This window comes from Amphibalanus amphitrite, unplaced genomic scaffold (assembly GCF_019059575.1).
Source record: "Amphibalanus amphitrite isolate SeventyFive unplaced genomic scaffold, NRLGWU_Aamphi_draft 000060F_arrow, whole genome shotgun sequence".
NCBI classification, from domain to species: Eukaryota; Metazoa; Arthropoda; class Thecostraca; order Balanomorpha; family Balanidae; genus Amphibalanus; species Amphibalanus amphitrite.
Genome location: NW_024881556.1, coordinates 1,249,542 through 1,265,858, shown reverse-complemented (window position 1 = coordinate 1,265,858; position 16,317 = coordinate 1,249,542). Strand labels below are relative to the sequence as shown.

General features: G+C 53.0%; 1 protein-coding gene across 1 annotated transcript in view; it reads right to left on the bottom strand.

Annotated features, from left to right (window-relative positions):
- LOC122378499 (rho GTPase-activating protein 33-like) overlaps nucleotides 1-16,317 on the bottom strand; it is a 162,572-nt gene that overhangs the window by 28,939 nt on the left and 117,316 nt on the right. The window contains exons 4-8 of the mRNA XM_043359610.1: nucleotides 8,703-8,815; nucleotides 5,727-5,829; nucleotides 3,084-3,308; nucleotides 2,552-2,699; nucleotides 1,679-1,898 (exon numbers count right to left, since the gene is read on the bottom strand). Coding sequence (XP_043215545.1) covers nucleotides 1,679-1,898; nucleotides 2,552-2,699; nucleotides 3,084-3,308; nucleotides 5,727-5,829; nucleotides 8,703-8,815 — 809 coding nt within the window. The remainder of the gene's footprint in view (nucleotides 1-1,678; nucleotides 1,899-2,551; nucleotides 2,700-3,083; nucleotides 3,309-5,726; nucleotides 5,830-8,702; nucleotides 8,816-16,317) is intronic.

The window sequence follows — 16,317 nt, the reverse complement described above, 5'->3', positions numbered from 1 at the left end:
GCAGCACCCTCGTTTTTTTCCGCGAAGCTCTAGCTCGATCAGGGGCCGAACGGCAGGGGGGTCCGACCGACCCCCCCCCCCTCCCCCTACACATTAGAAGCTGGAAGAGGCCACACACATGCGAGGGTTAATATTGTCAATATTGACTACCGCAAAAAGTAAAAGCGGCCAACTTAGCCATTTTCGAAGATATCGGGCTAAAAATTTTGACAGTGGGTCATCGGTTCGGTATGTGTTCAATCACATGCTCCATTTCCCTTTTTTCTTCAGCACAAATGTAAGTTTTGAAGACATCACAGTAGGAAATGCTTCGAAAGATGGATAGTAGGCATAAGGCAACATATCCTGAATTTATCCGTGCTGCATGGGAAGTAGTGTTGATGAGAAAAGGGGTTTTTGGTTCAGATTATTGTGGGTGCAGGATACATTGTCTGCACCCACTGGAAAAATATTATGGGTGCAGCTGCACCCTTGCACCCATGGTTCCTACGCTTATGCTTGGGGGTACCCTTGGTTTGGCTCCTTGAGCTGGTGCCCCCCCCCCTTGTCTCAAATATCGTTCCGCCGCCTATGATTACTGGGGCGATTTCGCTGAAACTTGGTATGTAGGCAGGCATCCACCCGGCAATGCATTTTCATGTGTTACGGTTAGAGTGCTTCTGCACGTGTACACGTGCAGGGGCGCTTCCAGATCTCGAGAACGGCTGGGCCGATTGCGTTCAAATTTGGTACGCGGTGAGGCACCGGTTGATAGGGTGCCCTGCACAAGTCAACCTGGACCCAGTTTGCACGTTCGCACGTGCAGCGTGCCGCTTCCAGATCTCGGGAACGGCTGGGCCAATTGCCTACAAATTTGGCACACCGCTAGTGACCGGTAAGTAGAGTGCCGTGCACAAGCCAGTTGGAAGTACTCTCTGACCAGAGGTGGAGATCTCGGGGGGGGGGGGGCGGGGGGGGGGGGGTCAGGACCCCCTGAAAACGAAATACTGCTCTGTAATTCCATGGTACTGCATCCAGCCCACCTCCGTCTGCCCGGCCTGGACTCCCCCCCCCCCTGAAATTTTGACAGATCTCCAACCTGTCTCTTACCCTTCCGCACGTGGAGGCTCACTCTAGCGCTCGCTCGGTCTTTGCCCAAAAGGCGTTTTACTGGTTATATAAATCGAAATATCGAGTCATTTGCTGAACGTAAATTCACCAGGCTTCAATGATGGTGTGTGTTGGGAAAGACAACTCTATTCCCGATTTATTTCGCTCGAGAAAAAATCGTTAGTTCTGTAGCTTGGTCATTGATTAGTTAGAGGGGATGGCCGTCTTACCTACCCCGTACCCTGGGCGTCTAACATTGGTTAGTTAGATGGGATGGCCGTCTTACCTACCCCCTACCGTGGTCGTCTAACCCCACTTTCCCCTATCAACGTGATTCGTCACATTTTGTCGCCACAGTCCATGCACCACAGTGAAAACCGTCACCCAAGACTGCTGCCACCACCGCGCCAGGCTATGAACACCACCACAACAAACAAACAAATAAACAAACAAACAAACAGATAGACAAACAAACAAACAAACAAACAAACAAACAAACAAACAACAAACAGATAAACAGATAAACACAAACAACTGAACAGGTAGACAACACAGCCATCCAGCCCCGGTGGACAGTCCCCGCACTCACCGACTTCGATGTAGTTGTGTTCGGCCTTGGACGGGGAGGCGGGTTTGGCCGGTGCCGGCGCCCGACTCAGCAGTCGACTGGGACTGGTCACGGCCAGCGAGCGCGGCCGAGACCGCTTGCCGTCCGTCGCCGGGTCCGGCAGCGGCGGCAGCCGGCCACAGAAGACCAGCTCACACGAGCCGATCAGGTACTCGACGATGACCGCCTGCACGCCGATCCCCTGGCGACGTGAGAACGGAACGAGCGAGTGAGAGAGAGAGAGAGAGAGAGAGAGAGAGAGAGAGAGAGAGAGAGAGAGAGAGAGAGAGAGAGAGAGAGAGAGAGAGAGAGAGAGTGAGCGTGAGCGTGAGCGTGAGCGTGAGCGTGAGCGTGAGCGTGAGCGTGAGCGTGAGCGTGAGCGTGAGCGTGAGCGTGAGCGTGAGCGTGAGCGTGAGCGTGAGCGTGAGCGTGAGCGTGAGCGTGAGCGTGAGCGTGAGCGTGAGCGTGAGCGTGAGCGTGAGCGTGAGCGTGAGCGTGAGCGTGAGCGTGAGCGTGAGCGTGAGCGTGAGCGTGAGCGTGAGCGTGAGCGTGAGCGTGAGCGTGAGCGTGAGCGTGAGCGTGAGCGTGAGCGTGAGCGTGAGCGTGAGCGTGAGCGTGAGCGTGAGAGAGAGAGAGAGAGAGAGAGAGAGAGAGAGAGAGAGAGAGAGAGAGAGAGAGAGAGAGAGAGAGAGAGAGAGAGAGAGAGAGAGAGAGAGAGAGAGAGAGAGAGAGAGAGAGAGAGAGAGAGAGAGAGAGAGAGAGAGAGAGAGAGAGAGAGAGAGAGAGAGAGAGAGAGAGAGAGAGAGAGAGAGAGAGAGAGAGAGAGACGGACTGTAGCGGCGGCGTAAGGCTGACCTGCAGGGCGGCGACTCCGCCCAGCTCCAAGTGCTGGCTCCGAACCAGGTTGGGTGCCCACACGATGGCCAGGTTTTTGGCCGTCATGCCCGTGCTGCGGTGGTGGGTGGCCACGCGCGCCAGGTGGCGCACCAGGAACTCCAGTGTCCTGCGGCGCGCCGACGGACGCGTCAGGTCAGAGAGGGTGCGGCCGGGGCACTAGCAGCGCTTGGTGCACGGCATGACAGAGCTGGCTCAGACATATTGTCATGAGCCCTTCCATGTCAGCATATTGCAAACTGATTCTGCAGAATCTGCACTTCTCTAGCAAGGCTCACGAGGCCCTCCGTCTACGAACAGCTCTGCATCACAGACCGGGCGGTCCCGTGTTTCCGTGTTGTGGCCTACACGTGCAGCGGGCGGTCCCGTGTTCCCGTGTTGTGGCCTACACGTGCAGCGGGCGGTCCCGTGTTCCCGTGTTGTGGCCTACACGTGCAGCGGGCGGTCCCGTGTTTCCGTGTTGTGGCCTACGCCGCGGCTCGGCGGCACTCACCTGTAGTGCGGCGGCGGCAGCTGCTGCGTCACCTCGCGGACCCTGGCCAGCCGCTGCGGCTCGGCGCTCTGCACGGCTGACGCCCATTGGTCGTACAGCTGGTAGGTGAGCAGCGGGTTGGGCAGCTCCCGCAGGTACTGTTTGAGCAGACACGACACGCTGTGGATGTCCTGGCGCACGCTCGGCTGGGACAGGTCCGGTACCCGGTCCTCGTCAAACGCGTTCCTGGGGAGCCACAGCGCGGCGCGGGGTCAGTCGGCCGCGGCACCGCAGCGCCGGCACCGTAGGTATGTACTCACACAAACAGCTACCAGTTGTAGCGAGCACCTGGTTCAGCTGCGGATCTCATCCCGCCCGCCGCGCCCACTGGCGCTCTACTGGCTGACACTGAACCCTCGCCAGGCCACGGACTTTTTCATGAAGACCACGGGGGGGGGGGGGGTACGACCCGCCCTGTGGTGATTGACTTCTATGGCACTTAGTAATATACCAATACCAATAATAATATACCAATAATATACCAATACCAAATTTACAGGGTAGATGGACCCATATGAAATCTCGCACTTGTGCAAATTTGATGGCTATAATAGGTCAATATTTGGGGGGTTTAGGAGACATAAGTGAAAAAATCGCTAAAACACGTCAAATGTTTTTCGCTTAACTAGGGGAAGTTGGGGCAATGCCGGAGTTGGGGCAAAGCCGAAATTCGAGATATTTCGAAAACCGTAAGACATGGTTGCCACCTGTCAGTGATGCTCTGAAGCTTAAGTGACTACAATTATCGCATGTTTGTTACGAGTCGTCATTCGGAATACTTCGACTGTGAGGGCGCCAAGAGCGTTTTCAAGGTACGTTTCCCTTGTACTACATGCGCCTTTGAAGCTGCATTTCTTACTCATTATGCTACCGTTTGTCTGGCCAATTCGGTCAAGTAATCTTTAGCATGTCTTTGCATAAGTGTGCTGCCTATTTGAAATTTATACAGCACGTTGAAAAGCTATGGGCCTGCAAATGAAAGTATGGCAGGCTGGGGTAATGCCGAAAACGTGCGATTACGCAGTTGTTAAAAGCACGCTACGTGGACTTTACTGCTGTAGAATAGCAACGCGTATTTTTAGTCACACAAATTACACTTTCAACCGACACAACGGCCTGTCACCTATAAGGAATGATTTACCTGGCATGTTCTTATTGTCACACAATTATAACTTCCAGTGTGCACCGCGTCCTCAAGCTCTTAAAACGCGTGTCAGCTTTGATGAATTCTGGATAAAGTTTGAGATAAAATGGCAAAACATCAATGTCGGCATTCCCCGTAGATCATTTCTCCCATTTTCGGCTTTCCCCGCAGTCCGGGGCAACGCCGAAAAAGTCACTTCTTTGATATTTTTAGTTTGTGCGCTTAACGGTATGCGAATTCATCAAATGCGCCTGGTATGTTTGAAAGGCAAAAGACTGGCCTCTCGAATGACGCCAACAAGAATAGCTTATGTTGTCTACCTTGCGTGCTACGGGCGTCAGAAAAAAAGTCTTCGGCGTTCCCCCAACTTCCCCTATAGCTTTTGAGCTAAGAACAAAGAAGAATACAATAAACATAAAGGCACTAGTGAACTCAGCAAGCCAGTGCGCATCGAATAGCATACTTTTTACCAGTTTAAGTGAACATAAAAATGAACTTAAAATTAAGTGAACTTTAATTAAATTCATAAGCTTACAAGTTAACTCTCGCCCTGGCAGGGGATCGATGCGACCCATCCCCTAAGGTTTTTTGAAGATAGCGTAAAAACGGCGGCGCGCAGCGCCGCCAAATTTGGCACAGCCTATGGGGCAGCCTTTTTACAGACAGCGCCAGACAATCAGGGCAGACAGCGCCAGACAATCAGGACAGACAGCGCCAGACAGTCAGGACAGACAGCGCCAGACAATCAGGGCAGACAGCGCCAGACAATCAGGACAGACAGCGCCAGACAGTCAGGACAGACAGCGCCAGACAATCAGGACAGACAACGCCAGACAGTCGGGACAGACAGCGCCAGACAGTCAGGACAGACAGCGCCAGACAATCAGGACAGACAGCGCCAGACAGTCGGGACAGACAGCGCCAGACAATCGGGGCAGACAGCGCCAGACAGTCGGGACAGACAGCGCCAGACAGTCGGGACAGACAGCGCCAGACAGTCGGGAAGGGCTATTTCAGCGCCTGGTGTCACGCACAACGGAAAAACATACCTTCGGAGGCCGAACTGTTACCCCAGAAAATTGTGAAAAAAAAAATGGAATGGATTACTACATACAAGCTTCTCTTTAAAAAAGTGAAGCTGGCATCTCAGTTATCAGCCTCTGCCTCTTAGGTAGTGTCACATGTTCCCTATGCTTGTTGTTGTTGTTGTTGTTGTTGTTGTTGTTGTTGTTGTTGTTGTTGTTGTTGTTGTTTTACTTTGCCTTACGATGGGCACTGCCTGTTGGGGATATATAATATGAAATACACAAAATGAAAGAAATGTTGGATCTGATTCACCTGAGCCGCTGGATGTTGGAGGTGACTCACCTGAGCCGCTGGATGTTGGAGGTGACTCACCTGAGCCGCTGGATGTTGGAGCTGACCCTCACCTGAGCCGCTGGATGTTGGAGGTGACTCACCTGAGCCGCTGGATGTTAGAGTTGACGCCCGACAGCCGGTAGATGCCGTCCACGATGCCGTGGGCCTCGATAAACTCGGCACAGCTCTTCAAAACCACCGGAACTGCAGTCAACCGACAGGGCACTGATCAGTTTATCATATAGGAGACAGTCAGACGGGAACAGTCAGATGGAGGACTGTCGGACGGAAACAGTCAGATGGAGGACTCTCGGACAGGGAACCTTTCGATGTAGAGATGATGCATTTGATCACGGTGAAAAATAAATATCAGACCACCAAGGGATAACAATAGGGCTCAATGTTATCAACTAGTTAAATCAACAAGTCAAAGACAACTAGTTATACCGTTAGGCATTTAAGTCGCCCCCCCCCCGCCCGCCCCCGTCGTTAGCCGGCCCGCGGCGGGGCGGCGGCCGGCGACCCTTACCGTCGCGTCCCGAGTTGGTGAGGTGCTCGCCCAGGTCGGCGACCCTTACCGTCGCGTCCCGAGTTGGTGAGGTGCTCGCCCAGGTCGGCGACCCTTACCGTCGCGTCCGGAGTTGGTGAGGTGCTCGCCCAGGTCGGCGACCCTTACCGTCGCGTCCCGAGTTGGTGAGGTGCTCGCCCAGGTCGGCGACCCTTACCGTCGCGTCCCGAGTTGGTGAGGTGCTCGCCCAGGCCGGCGACCCTTACCGTCGCGTCCCGAGTTGGTGAGGTGCTCGCCCAGGTCGGCGACCCTTACCGTCGCGTCCCGAGTTGGTGAGGTGCTCGCCCAGGTCGGCGACCCTTACCGTCGCGTCCCGAGTTGGTGAGGTGCTCGCCCAGGTCGGCGACCCTTACCGTCGCGTCCCGAGTTGGTGAGGTGCTCGCCCAGGTCGGCGACCCTTACCGTCGCGTCCCGAGTTGGTGAGGTGCTCGCCCAGGTCGGCGACCCTTACCGTCGCGTCCCGAGTTGGTGAGGTGCTCGCCCAGGTCGGCGACCCTTACCGTCGCGCCCGGAGTTGGTGAGGTGCTCGCCCAGGTCGGCGACCCTTACCGTCGCGCCCGGAGTTGGTGAGGTGCTCGCCCAGGTCGGCGACCCTTACCGTCGCGTCCCGAGTTGGTGAGGTGCTCGCCCAGGTCGGCGACCCTTACCGTCGCGTCCCGAGTTGGTGAGGTGCTCGCCCAGGTCGGCGACCCTTACCGTCGCGTCCCGAGTTGGTGAGGTGCTCGCCCAGGTCGGCGACCCTTACCGTCGCGCCCGGAGTTGGTGAGGTGCTCGCCCAGGTCGGCGACCCTTACCGTCGCGTCCCGAGTTGGTGAGGTGCTCGCCCAGGTCGGCGACCCTTACCGTCGCGTCCCGAGTTGGTGAGGTGCTCGCCCAGGCCGGCGACCCTTACCGTCGCGTCCCGAGTTGGTGAGGTGCTCGCCCAGGTCGGCGACCCTTACCGTCGCGTCCCGAGTTGGTGAGGTGCTCGCCCAGGTCGGCGACCCTTACCGTCGCGTCCCGAGTTGGTGAGGTGCTCGCCCAGGTCGGCGACCCTTACCGTCGCGTCCCGAGTTGGTGAGGTGCTCGCCCAGGTCGGCGACCCTTACCGTCGCGTCCCGAGTTGGTGAGGTGCTCGCCCAGGTCGGCGACCCTTACCGTCGCGTCCCGAGTTGGTGAGGTGCTCGCCCAGGTCGGCGACCCTTACCGTCGCGTCCCGAGTTGGTGAGGTGCTCGCCCAGGTCGGCGACCCTTACCGTCGCGTCCCGAGTTGGTGAGGTGCTCGCCCAGGTCGGCGACCCTTACCGTCGCGTCCCGAGTTGGTGAGGTGCTCGCCCAGGTCGGCGACCATTACCATCGCGTCCCGAGTTGGTGAGGTGCTCGCCCAGGTCGGCGACCCTTACCGTCGCGTCCCGAGTTGGTGAGGTGCTCGCCCAGGTCGGCGACCCTTACCGTCGCGTCCCGAGTTGGTGAGGTGCTCGCCCAGGTCGGCGACCCTTACCGTCGCGTCCCGAGTTGGTGAGGTGCTCGCCCAGGTCGGCGACCCTTACCGTCGCGTCCCGAGTTGGTGAGGTGCTCGCCCAGGTCGGCGACCCTTACCGTCGCGCCCGGAGTTGGTGAGGTGCTCGCCCAGGTCGGCGACCCTTACCGTCGCGTCCCGAGTTGGTGAGGTGCTCGCCCAGGTCGGCGACCCTTACCGTCGCGTCCCGAGTTGGTGAGGTGCTCGCCCAGGTCGGCGACCCTTACCGTCGCGTCCCGAGTTGGTGAGGTGCTCGCCCAGGTCGGCGACCCTTACCGTCGCGCCCGGAGTTGGTGAGGTGCTCGCCCAGGTCGGCGACCCTTACCGTCGCGCCCGGAGTTGGTGAGGTGCTCGCCCAGGTCGGCGACCCTTACCGTCGCGTCCCGAGTTGGTGAGGTGCTCGCCCAGGTCGGCGACCCTTACTGTCGCGTCCCGAGTTGGTGAGGTGCTCGCCCAGGTCGGCGACCCTTACCGTCGCGTCCCGAGTTGGTGAGGTGCTCGCCCAGGTCGGCGACCCTTACCGTCGCGTCCCGAGTTGGTGAGGTGCTCGCCCAGGTCGGCGACCCTTACCGTCGCGTCCCGAGTTGGTGAGGTGCTCGCCCAGGTCGGCGACCCTTACCGTCGCGCCCGGAGTTGGTGAGGTGCTCGCCCAGGTCGGCGACCCTTACCGTCGCGTCCCGAGTTGGTGAGGTGCTCGCCCAGGTCGGCGACCCTTACCGTCGCGTCCCGAGTTGGTGAGGTGCTCGCCCAGGTCGGCGACCCTTACCGTCGCGTCCCGAGTTGGTGAGGTGCTCGCCCAGGTCGGCGACCCTTACCGTCGCGTCCCGAGTTGGTGAGGTGCTCGCCCAGGTCGGCGACCCTTACCGTCGCGTCCCGAGTTGGTGAGGTGCTCGCCCAGGTCGGCGACCCTTACCGTCGCGCCCGGAGTTGGTGAGGTGCTCGCCCAGGTCGGCGACCCTTACCGTCGCGTCCCGAGTTGGTGAGGTGCTCGCCCAGGTCGGCGACCCTTACCGTCGCGTCCCGAGTTGGTGAGGTGCTCGCCCAGGTCGCAGCCGAACACTCGCTCGCGCAGGATGCCCGACTGTTTGAGACGCCGGCGCGACGGACGGGCGGCCAGGAAGCTCCTGCAGCACGTCATGGCACGTCAGCGTACGGCACTGGCGACCGGCGCACGGCATCCGTCACCACAGCGCCGTCACCGTCATCGGGTCACCGCCAGCCGTCACCTCAGGGGGACGGCTCGCCGGCAGCACATACAGCCGCCGGCCGCTCCCGCAGCGACGCGAAACGGAGCCGACATGGCTCGTGCCGTCATCAGGAGCGCAGCCAGGAGCCGACATGGCTCGTGCCGTCGGCAGGAGCGCAGCCAGGAGCCCCACTTTGGCGACAGCCATGTTGGCTCTACATAGTTGCTCTGTAACGTTTCTGAGAAAGAGCGCGGAGGGCAGGCAGCTCTGAGTGGCGCCAGGCCCCGTCGGCCGTCAGCCGACGCCCCCCGCGCGCGCAGGTGCCTGAGCGCGCCTCTGCACCTCCGGTCGGTGTGACGCAAACCAGTGGCGCGCCGACTCCGTGGGACCGTCTGAGCGTCGGGGTGTGACGGCGAGCTACGGGATCGGCTCCGGGCCGCCGCGCCTGTAGCGGCGGCCGCGGATGGCCGTCTAGTGGGCCCTGCAGTGATGTGAGATGAGATGACCACTGGACAGTGACTAGCAGCGCATCCTTAGTGGGTCTGCATGCCTACAGCATAACTCAGCGCGAACAGCTGCCAGCCAGCAGGGGCGTTTTTCCATGAGAATGAGAGGGAACATGGCCGGCCGTGCACCAGGCTCTGGCGCTGGGCACCTGGCGGGTCACCCGAGCGGGCTCGGGTCAGCACCGCCATCTGCCAGCGGCTACACCAGCCGCCACTGGCCACTGCAGCAGCGGCGGCCAGACCCCAGAGCGGGCACACCAAAACTTCCCGAGAGCGGGCTGATTGCAGGCTCTTATTGTTTCTGCGATTTCCATAATTTCGCGGTCCACATCCCGCCACGGAACACTGTTGGTTTCGTAATCTCGCTACATAAAGTTTATGCAGCCAATTAGGCACCTACCTACAAGCGATGCACCATACTGAACGGACAGGCCCATGTCGTACCCTATCTCCCTGTGTGTCCAATATCACAGATGACGTCACACGAAGGGGCGGAGTCGGGGGCGGAGCCTAGCACAACGGCCGCCATATTTGAATTTGTTTTTATAAGGATATGTTCTATATTTTAGATGTAAGTCTATTGTTATCGATAGTTTGATGAACGATTAGCTGTAATATAAGTAATTTTAAAGAGAAAGCGCTTATTTTGCTTGCAATTTCGATTTCAGTCCGACCCGCGGCCGCGTCTAGATTCGAGCGCACGATCTTTGGATAACTAGGCGGGTATCCTATTTCCTAACGACTGCACTACCGCGGCGGCGCGGCGCCGGCGGACGGGAGGCTGCGGAGGCATGGGGGCTTTCTAGCGCACTTTTGGAAAAACTAACAGGTTTAGTTAAAAACATTTCTTAGACAATTCGAAGAAAAATGTCTCGTCTTTTTGACGATGTACTTCATTCTGCAGAGCTTCAAAAATCGCCCATTTACATGGGACTCTAATGGGACTTCCAAGACTTGACCCCAGGTGACGTCATGAGCTGACGTCACGATCAAGTAGAATCACCGGACGACCCTACCTGGGTGGTGTTTCACGACAGAGCGCTGCGCGCGTCGGTGCGTTGGGTTTCCATGGCAATATCAACAAACTCCACTCTGACGCTAAGCTATGACGTCATCGTAAAACGCTAGCACCCAAACGCCAGCACCATCAGCACGCTAGCAGCATTCGCACTCAAACTTCTGTTCTCTCTGTACTTGGTTCCTTAGGACCTCTGTTCCAAACGCTTTTTATCATAAGCTAACGGATCGCACGCAACGTCATTCGAGTGACGTCAGAGGTATGCCTCAGCTCCCAGCGCGCTGCAGCGCGCGCAGCGTCGGGCGGTGAAACAGGGCCCTGGTATATAGGGCCTACTGAACGAGGCCCGTGCCCGGCGGCACAGCCTACCTTGAGGTGCGCCACGCCTGCCATCTAGCGGCAGTCGGCGGCATTACGGCGTCAGCTCGGCCGTGCGGCACAGTCTGTCTTCAGGCGTTTCTCACTAGTGACATCTAGCGGCACTCGTCAGCACTGCGGGCCCAGCGGCACAGCCTACCTTCAGGCGTGCCGCATCGTGACAGCGGCAGTTTGCAGCATCACAGCGTCCGCCTGTCCCGGCGGCACAGCCTATCTGCAGGCTTAATTAATACAGTCCACCGCTAAAGCAATGTGTGGTTTTACCCATCTGAACGGATGGCTTTGACTGGCGATTTCTTAAAGCGGAGTTACTGAAAAGAAGACGCCAATGGATAAAGTTGCGGCTGCAAGGGTGACGATACATGTAAGCTATATTCAAAGTTTCATTGTAGTCTGGCTAATCGTTCCTAAGCTTCAGAAGCAAAGCATACCCATTACTGAAACCGCACATTACTTCTGCTGTGGACTGTACCATCGGCCATACGATGATTGCGGCCAGAGATCGGTAAATGATTTGCGCTCATTACGCAGCGATTAAGAAAAACTCCAGCTTACAGGTAGAGCACAACAAATATGGCCCCCTTCGTCTGAGATGACCTCATGCGTTCTCCAACTGCCTTGTTTCAATACATTCAGAAAGAAAGGCATGGATGAAAATAGCCGTACGTGCGTTCATATGTGAGCAGCCATCCAAAAACTGCACAAACCTCAGCACAGGCGAACCCAGGGAGGGTGACCACATTGACTGGCATTATACGACGATTGACTGACAAATTGATTAGGCCTTGAGGAAATGCTGTTTTCTTGCATAGAACACTTTTTAAGAGTGTACGTTTGCTCAAATATTACCTGCACATCGATGAATAAGAAAGCGAAGTTTTTAAATTGGACAATTTGGACATATGCTCTGCGTGTTATCTAATACCACCTAGTACCTATCTGAATCAACCAGTAAAGCTCAGTTTTCAGAAGATGAGCAATGCATGGATCAGCAGGAGTTGCATTCTATTGTAAAATCATTTTTGGAAAAATCTGGCATAAATAAACGGCAAAACTAACCGTATCTAGATCAAAACAAATACCTAAATAAACACAATTCTTATGATTAACATGCATATTTGTAGGTATGTACCTACCGACCTACAAAAGAACCGAATGCATTTGCATATAGATACATTAGATATACCCAGAATGGCGCACTTGTTAATTTTTACTTTGGACACACGTACATATACGATTTTTACTTTGGACGCACTGCGTGTTCACTGTTAATTTTCATTTTGAACACACTGTGTGTTCACTGTTAACCCGGCGGCCGCTGGGCCTCCGCGCCACCCGCCGGCCGCTGGGGGGAGGGCATATAGTTGCCCCCCCCCCCTTTACTTCCGCGGCGATATCGTCGCAACGCGAAAAGATAGAGAATCGAAACTTTGCACACATCTTCCTGAATACCTAGCCGAGGTTGTGTCCAAATTTGGTGTCGATCCCATTTGAAATGACGTCACAGTGACGTCATAAGTCAAATTATAGATTTGCGACTCTCAGTTTCCTCACGATACATCAGGTATATGGGACCGAATATAAATGGCCAATTATTGGTTAGGAACTAGATGGAAGTTTACTTAGATGTTTTAGGATGACAGCAGGTGCTGTCTAGTTCATTTACAGTTGAGTTTCATGCTCAGCGTCATCAGAAACGGTCCATATCGGAAAACGACAAAACTTTATGACGTCACTGTGACGTCATCTTAGATGCTACAACCACCAAACTTTCTTCAAACATTGCCTAGGTATTCATTTGAAGCTATGTCAAGTTTCACGTTCGTAGCTCATCAGGTTTCGGAGATATTCCACAAAACGTAAAGGGGGGGGGGCAACTTTATGCCCCCCCCCCAGTGCGGCGGCTCGTGGGTTAATTTTTCCTTTGGACACACTGCGTGTTCAATGTTCACTGTTAAAGGGACCATCCCACCTTAACATTAGTTTTGAGTTGAGATAGCCAAGTTTGCGGCCAGGCTCAGAAACCACCATTTATCCTGGTCGCAACCCCCGCAGCTTTATGGTGTTCAAGAAATTTCTTCCCTTTACTTGCAGGGTGGGACCAGCTTAGTCCCTATCTCTTAACCATTAGCGGTTTCTTGATGACGTCAGCAGTCATTTCAACGCCCGCCATTCCTTGAACCCGAGTTTTGCTGACCTTGAGCTCCCTTTGTTATCAACGTGAAATCCGTGTCGTCGGCGCTGAGAAAGCCTATTGCTTTTCATTTTAATTTGAATATTAGAAGATACCCACCACTGGAACTTGGACTGATATTATACCAAGGCCGAAGATGATCAAGCTGCCTGCTATATCTGGAGCTTGGTGTTCAACTTCAACATGGAATAAAAAACAAAATATCAAAGCAAACTGGATATGGTACTCCAAGTTAAAGTCCAAAGAAATTTTGAAGAGCTGACAATTGACATTAATTCTTTTCCTGCAAGGTTTCCATATGGAGATCACACCATGAAGAAATATTTTTGATGTTAACAGTTGAAAGGGGATTGATCATCCAGTTTTGACGAAAGACGCTGCTGACTGTCTTTGGTAAAGGATGTCGGCATGAGGTGCAATTGTGCTTGTGAAGTGGTTATAACTGGTCTTTTCACAGTATTAAATTAAATGTGCCATTGCAGCCAAGTGTGTTATCATGTAAGGAAAAATCAAAACCACAATGTTGGTTTTACGAGCATTGAGAAGGCTGGTAGGTAACACCTGCCAGGCTGCCTGTGCTCGTAAATCATGCTGCCAAAGTTTTCTAAATTAATTTTATCATACACTTTTGTTATCCAGAATGGTTGCACTATTGTTTGGTATCATATTATTCCATGTAAATATGGTAGTGTAAAGTCCGACCAACATGTTACCAGATTTGAAGCTGTTACGTTACCTAAGTACCTGTTTTTTACTGGCGTGGTGAATGTCACCTGGATTTTGTTTTGAGGTGCAGACCTAGTAACTCTGACTACATGGGTTTGAAGCTATTATCTATTCTGTTTTTACTGGCCTGGTGAATGGCGACTGATGTTGTCCGTGGATGGCACTGAAACAAATTTTGAGTGTCATGTACAGTGTTTTAATACAATGCTGAGGGCTGAAAGTTGTCTTGTTTAGAGTGGTGAAAGTTCAGGATATGCCAGCCACCATGGTGGGTCAGAGTTAATGTGTTGCAGTCAGTTCGGCTTCGGCAAGCACACGGATGGGCATACGCATCAAGACCTGCTCTGCCATACTTTCAGCCAATTTTACCTAGGTAAGTCTTTTCTTTTTTTCTGCCAAAAGCTATGACATTGTGAATTTCAGTACTGTGGTCTGTGTGTAGCTTTCAGGAAAGCAATTCTAAATAAAGCTCTGATAAAGTGCAAAATCAGCAATGCAGCCCTCTATTACATTTTCTACAACATCTTACTTGTTCCTTGCATGGAGAGAAAAATGCAATGTTATGAATTCGTTTATTCACATAATTTGACAAGCATGCAGTTACCTGCTACTATCACTGCACAAAACAGCAGAAAACATCAGTTGATCAAACACAAGACACAACAGAAGTTTACAACATATAGGGCTGCCGAACCTGCTTCCTCCCACCACAGTTGATGCCATTTCCTAGCCTGGCTTGATGTGAGCACTGAATAGCTGCTTTGTCTAATTACAGCTCACTACCATTCAACTTAAACTACTCTCTTCAAAGTAAGAGTGAGAGCGTTCAGTGTTCATAGCAGCTCGACAGACGACAGACAACAAACATCTTGACAAACCAACCAGTATTTGATTTGGCTAATGATTTATGTGCTTGTTGTATCATGGCCAAACTACTTTAACAGCAATAATCCCTGTTTCATCTTGATCTTGCTTTTATTTCCATTTGAACTCAGATCTTGAAACAATCATCTGAAGTGATATCAGATACTGGCTTCCGTTTCTCTTGAAAGCAAGTTAAAACAACAATGATAAACTAAGGCAGGAGATGTGAGTTGTGGCAGTAGATTTTTGATTCAACATATGTAAACCTTATATCGCTTGAGACCTCTGTGACAGACAAACAAATATTTATAGTTTTTTGATAGTTTGGATTCTTGGCTTGATTTAGCAAATCAGCTGTGAACCTTGACTTTGAAATCACATAAATGTCATGGTACCCGAACAAATCCTCGCATGACATTTCTTCGTAGCACAATTTTTCGTCCGCATTTCTTCGTCTACAAATCTTCGTCGGTGCATTTATTTGTCCCTCAATGCTTACTCTTGCATATATTTGCGTTGAAGAAGAAATGCGAGCCGATTTTCATATACCCTGATGCGAGACAAAGTAATGCGATACGAATAAATGCCCTGACGAAGATTTGCAGACGAAGAATTGCGATACGAAGAAATGCCATAAGAAGAATTGTCCTGGAATCCTTCATTGGCCATCATATATTGACCTTGATAAGATAAACGCATCATTCGCGCAATATTTGTCGCACTTTGATACCAAACTATTGCTTCCAAATGCCGACGTAAAGAAAACCTTTATGTGACGTCATAGAAACAGCGGATTTCCCAAAAAGTAAACAAAAATAAAAGTCTTATATCTCGAAAACGGGTGAATATTTTCCGGTAAAATTTGGTAGATGTTCATTTTCGCTCTTTGTGATTCACGCTACATCACTTTTATGCCAATTCATTAACTTTTTTGAAGGTGGGAGGGTCCCTTTAATTTTCCCTTTGGACACACTGCGTGTTCACTGTTAATTTTTACTTTGGGCCCACTGCGTGTTCACGGTTCAAGTTGAACATGGGGACAGACAGGGTGGAGCTCAGGTGGTACGTTACAGGGTGGAGCTAAGGTACGTTAACCTTCGCCCCAGTGCGGGGGGCATATGTTACCACCCTGTCCCGTTTTTTGCGTGTGAATAAAAAACCGCGGCGCGTAGGCCACGCCGCTTGAGGTTGCCTTTTCACATCAAATTTGGACAATGTGTGAAATTTTTGACCCCAGGTCATGTCAGGTCAGGTCACCAGGTCAAGTTAACTGACCAAGCCTAAAAAAGTTTGCAATCATGTCCAGCCTGCAGTGTTTGTCAGAAATGTTTTAAACTTGGTGGATTGCATGATGTTATGGGCGCCTACAATTTGTATATCTCGGATTTTTTTTATATCCGTGACCAAAGGTCAGGTCAGTGGCGTGACCTTACCATTATGTCAATGGAGAGAAATGAAAATGCCTCTAGATCCGTGTGTACGCATAGGAACAGTCCAAATATTTCAGAATCACAATGATTTGGACCACCCGTGACGACCAAGGTGTCTTTTTTGCTGATAGCCTCTAGAAAGGTCATCCGAGGTCATGTGAGGCTACAAACAGATTTTTGCCAATAACTCTCGATTGAAAAGAGATAGGATGCCGGGGGTGTCCTCATTGTTTTTGTCTTGCCGAGACGCATCGACTGATATGCAACATGACCTTTTCCGGCCAGGTCATGACCTTGACCAGAGGTCAAATTTTCAAGTTGAC